This window comes from Brachycentrus maculatus, unplaced genomic scaffold, assembly GCF_059751285.1.
Source record: "Brachycentrus maculatus isolate JH-2025_06_01 unplaced genomic scaffold, ASM5975128v1 h1tg000582l, whole genome shotgun sequence".
NCBI lineage: Eukaryota > Metazoa > Arthropoda > Insecta > Trichoptera > Brachycentridae > Brachycentrus > Brachycentrus maculatus.
The window spans coordinates 17,352-22,948 of NW_028281322.1; the positions used below are offsets into that span (position 1 = coordinate 17,352).

General features: G+C 33.4%; 1 protein-coding gene across 1 annotated transcript; it reads right to left on the reverse strand.

Moving 5' to 3' along the window:
• Nucleotides 1-698: 698 nt before the first annotated feature.
• LOC148301308 (facilitated trehalose transporter Tret1-like) lies at nt 699-3,758 on the reverse strand. Its single transcript, XM_088273457.1, has 2 exons — nt 3,609-3,758; nt 699-3,266 (listed from the first exon to the last, which is right to left on the reverse strand). Exons 1-2 carry the CDS (start codon nt 3,667-3,669, stop codon nt 1,882-1,884), a joined length of 1,446 nt encoding a protein of 481 aa, XP_088129583.1. The 5' UTR covers nt 3,670-3,758; the 3' UTR covers nt 699-1,881.
• Between the last annotated feature and the right edge of the window lie 1,839 nt (nt 3,759-5,597).

The window sequence follows — 5,597 nt, forward strand, 5'->3', positions numbered from 1 at the left end:
TGTTTTTTATGCCTACCTCTGGGAAAAAGCGACGTGACGGTTGGTTTTGTCTTTAATTTTCATTTTAAATCAAATAAAAATTAATTTCTTTTAATAAAGCTCTCTACATTTCGGCTGTCCAAATTTAAAACACAGTAAGGGACATTTTTTTTGTAGTAGTTTTTTTTTGCATTTATGGACTAAGTAGACTCTACTTAGTCCAAAAATGCAAAAAAACCTACTACAAAAAAAATGTCCCTTACTGTGTTTTAAATTTGGACAGCCGATTTTCCGTCAATAAGAAATCTCAAATGTCAATCAATTGGTAAAATGTTTGTCAAACACTGTACTGACACTCTTTTTCATCTTTCCGGAGGTATTTTCACCAGAATAATGCTTGTATTTACCATATTTAGTAATCTAATAAAAATATCAATAAAGAATACAAATATTCTAATCCTTTTTACTATAGACACAAATTGAATAGATATTTCTCTGCTAGAATTTACATATGAATATGTATGGACACATGTCAAGTACGAACTTTCACTTGCATTCACGAACGTCGATTTCATGTAGGTACATACATATGTAATGTTGGATCATCAAATCAGTTCAAATATCGACATCTCTTTTTCTCATGAAGAAAAAAATATTGATGAAAGAGATAGAATGTGGATTGTGAAACATGTATGTAATAATGAAACGAACAGTTTCTATAATAAAGTGTTTATTTGGCACATTTGTTTTATGAAAAAATATAAAATACTACATATAAAATTACTATGATGTTTAAAAATACTTAACACCTAAGGAACATTTTTATATTGCGGGTTATAATAATATACAGTAGAACCTCTCATAACGAGTGATTCGCATAACAAGTAAAACAAATAATGATAAAGTTGCTCCCTTAACGAGCGACATTTCGCATTACGAGTTACAGAGAAAGGGTAAGTCCCTTTATCACGACATTCACTTATGAGCCCGGAATTACACGCTAGTCAAAACAAAAAAAAAGTTTTGCTTAACGAGTAAGATTCTGGAACGAATTATGCTCGTTATGAGAGGTTCCACTGTTTTATAATGAGATCATAAAATATTTTTAATCTTGTTAACATTTTCAACATGCGTCAGACGCATTAATTATTTTATAATCTCAATAATAAAACTAACTGTTATCAAACGTTTACCTTCGTAAGAAGTGTAATGGTTAGCGCGTTTAGCTACCTTGCTTATGGTTTCAGGTTCTGTTACCGGGGGGGGGCTGGAGGGCGAAAATAAATATTTATTATTTTTCGATCCAATATTCCTTCAATGTTACCCTGGGTTGGTACCTGATCCGCAGGATTGATTAACTTGTCTTCATATAAGTAACGATCAAGATAACACTACGTCAATACGATGCTTGCCTTATGCACCATTAGATGAGGATATGGCTTAGAAGAAGAAACGTACTATTACCATCTAATTACAATATTTTAAAATAGACTTATTTAATAAAATATAAATAATAATCTTATGCTACTTCTATAAATTTACACGAATATTGATGTTTTCATTTACCGTTAGAGTGCTGAGAATCGATATATCGACCTATATACCCTGGTATTGGTTTCTAGAAGCCCGAACGTCGATATACCGACGATGCCGCCAGTGTATTTTAGCGGTCAAGTTTGTTTTTTGTTTTGGTCAAAATTGTTCTCAAATAAGCAAATTTAGATATTTTACAGTGAAAAAATGACATGATTTTTTAAATGTAATTATATTTTTTTAAACTCCGAACTAAAACGTTTAAATTTAATATTCTGTTACATAAATATTTAAAAAAAATAATTTCGTTGGATTTTTTAATACTTTGTACACATTTTATCGTAATTCTAGTATTTTTTAAACATATTTCTAAGCTGCATCTTTGACGTATGCTTCGTTCGTATAATCTACTTTAAGGCTATTGTTATCCTTCTTGGATTTTACAAAATCTTGTTGGATCTCGTGAAGAGACTTATTTTTGGTTTCGGGCATATAGAACATAATAAACACCGTTGGTACGATAATAAAGATTATGAATATTGTATGCGCGTAATACTGCCCGGCGTCGTCCTTTATTATCTGGAATAATTTGATCACGATAGCCATAAACCCGCCTTGGATGAAAGCCATGTAAGAGGAAACATAACCACGGATGTTGTATGATAATATTTCACTTGTCACTACCATTGGTACAGGCGCCATACCGACGTCGAAACCCATTCTTAGGATGAACACCCCAACCATCGGTATCCAAGCGTGTTCCGCGCCTGCAGAGCCAGTAGCTTTGCAGTAGTAAAACACCCCTAACAACACGTTCGATAGCATGCAAATAATGGCCGATAGTCCGTACAGCGGTTTCCTGCCGAATTTATCCATGACAACACTAGTTACGATCACAGAAATGTCTGAAAGTATTTCCGAGAGCAGTACGGCATACTGAGGTGGTATAGGAGAATTAGCTTCCATAAATATCGTCTGCATGTAATTGCTGATTGCGACTACACCAGTGAATTGCTGACCCAGAATCAGAACGGTTATTATGATGATTGCTTTTCTCGACTTCGGTTCCAGTAATTGCTTGAGAATTTGCAAGAAATTAGAATTCGCAGAGTCTTCGTCTATAAATTTCTGCATACTCTTGAGTTCTTCTTGGATTTCTTCTAAATTCGTACAGCCTCTGAACTTCATCAGTACTCTCTCAGCATCCTTGCTTCTTCCTTTTTTATGTAAAAAGTAAGGAGTCTCTGGCATCAGCAGGAAAGAGATAAACATAAGTATAGGTATCAGTATGGAAACAGAGTTCAGAGTATGGAATGATACCAATGGGCCAATGATGTACTCGAATAGGCTTCCCATGGATTGAGCCATAACCAGGAATGTTACTATGGCTCCTCTAACATGTTGTCCCACAACTTCTCCGATGTAAACCGGTACGGAGCCATAAGTGCAGCCAACTGCAGCTCCGAGAAGAAATCTTCCGATGTAAATATGCGTGACTGACGTCGAAAAGATAAGAGATATCCATCCTGACATGTAAATCAGGGAAATCAACATAATCATCGGTTTTCTGCCTATCTTGTTGAGGAGGTAGGAGAATGGAAGTGACATGGATAGTCCTCCTATGGCCAGCAAGGAAGCCGCCCATGATAGTTGACTGCTATCCAGGGGGATCGGTGAGTCTTCGGCTGCCAACTTCACCAGCGAAGGTGAAGCCCATCCCGAAGCGCTCCCTATGGAAGCGAATGCAAATCCACCTGGAAAAAATCACTTTATGAATTTTGATTGAATAAAAAATCCTGGTGTTGGGAAACTAAACAAAAACCGGTTAATTAAACCAATTTATTCATTTTACTTTCCCTAGAATTTCTTTCACTTTCATTAAACTTCATTCACAACACATTATTTAACAAACAGGTATATTCTCATTTAACTTTTTTTTAAAGAAATTCTGCACTTTACATTGATGAAATACAAAACAACTACAACAAAAAATGCGTTGTAAGAAAGTTTCACACAGATCAGAAAGACTTTTCTTTTGCACGATAGCAAAATTTACACACAAATTCGCACAATAATATAAACAGATCGGCACTAACTCGCTATGATGACATAAATCGTGTATTCATGTTTCCTCAATGTCTGCGCAACGTTCACCATTCTCGAAATTGATAAAAACTGAACAAAAATATATCGGTTAATTAACCATCGTCAGTCTAACTGCCTTCCAGCTCTTGCAGAAATAGACTGACACTAACTTTGGCCTAATGCTACTCTTTCTTGTTTTTACGGTACACTCAACCAATGAGTGTGCACGGAGAGTGGCGGACTCTGCGTTATGCGAACAGGTATAATAACACATTTTCTAAGCTGTACGATTTTAATGAAACCACAACTCAGCGAAAACTGATTTAAATTAAAATCACCTGTTTTATCGCGCTGTATAAATATTTTTCGTTTAATCAAATTTCCATACATCTTTTTTTAAACTCAATATTATTGATAAACTTTCATTTTGCCATTTGTTTTAGTTAATGAATTCTACAAGTTTTACATAAAAGTCACATATTTATTTATGTACATTATTGATTGAAAATTATTAAATTACTAATAATTGATATCCTTGAAGTAGTATTTTGGGAAAATAGTGTTATTAAAACAATCCAAAACAAAAGCATTGCAATTATAATTTAGCGTAAAAATAATTAAAAAAAATTGTTTGGTAATATTTATTATTATTTCAAATAACTTATCCTTACCTGTCCGCCTCCGTAGTGTAATGGTCAGCATGCTCGGCTACCGTTCTGGAGGTCCCGGGTTCGATTCCCAGGGGGGTTTAATAAATATAAGTGATTTTTTCACTTTAATATTTATTCAATATTACACTGGACTGGTACCTGAAGTGGAGGGCTGATCACTTTTCCTTCATGTGTAATCGATCTAGATAACACTGCGTTTATATGAAGCAGTGCCCTATGCACCATTGGCGTGCGGTAAGGGATTTATTATTATTAACTTATAGAGTCATATTATTTAGCAATACTACCTAAAGGGTAAATTAATTAAATAAGAAAATACGATTAATTTATTCAATTAGTGGGAAATGAATTTTGCGGACTAGTTTTCAGTTTTTTTCTTTCTAAGAATCATCTCACTCTCACAATTTTTAACAACTTGCAAAAGAGCATACCTGGTCATGGACCCACAATAGCAAAGGCACCTTCTTTAAAGTCAAATACAAACACGCTTCCAAATACGGTACGTCGAAATATTATTATTAACAAATAACTATTTTTTAAGCTGTACAATTTTATAACCTAATCTGTTTTAAGTTTTGAAAAACATATTGTTCATAGAATTTGACTCAAAAACAAAAACAAATTAAGGTAGGCTTCTTTTTTCTATCATGTACAAAAGTTACGACATTTCCCATGATCTACATTAAAATATTTGAGCTATCATTTAATTTCTTTTTAATTCTTAGAAATGTTACGATAATTATAGCTGTTGGTGTATAAATAAAATTTTGTAAAGCAAAGCAATTTGTATTTGCATTCTTGCGTAATTTGAACATATTTATAAAATAAAAACGTTGAACTGTTTGCAGTGAATTTCGCCCAATAAAGAGGCTGAGGCTAAATTCCAGGTATATTTACATATTTGCAAAAGATTATCGCTGAATAAACATTCAGTGTTACATTTAGTACATTCGTAGATAAGAGTGTTTAAATCGACAGTTGATTTTTTTTAAATTCTGTTTTATGTGTTCTTATAACGAATTGCTAGAAGGTCGACTACTTAAGGTTGTTGACCACGTGATGAAATTTAGAAAAAAATAAAGGCCACGTGGTAGGTAGCTTTCCATCGATTGCTTCAACGATTCTTGAGCTTCACTCTCCTAATTATGTTACAAAGGTAATTATTTGGACCTGGATTTTTAAGGTTGTTTGGCATATGTAAAAATTGATCATTTCCTAAATTAGTTTGTGATATTCTATTTTATACATAAAAAACACAGCGATAAATTAATGCTACGAGTTATTATCAACATTTTTTTTTTGTAGCTTAGCTATAATTTTTTACAGATT

What these genes read in the sequence shown, in the direction of transcription:
- LOC148301308 (XM_088273457.1), bottom strand. Translation starts at nt 3,669, where the DNA reads ATGGTGAACGTTGCGCAGACATTGAGGAAACATGAATACACGATTTAT. An exon ending in GATTTATGTCATCATAGCGA is followed by an intron (nt 3,267 to 3,608) that starts GTTAGTGCCGAT and finishes GATTTTTTCCAG; the next exon opens with GTGGATTTGCATTCGCTTCC.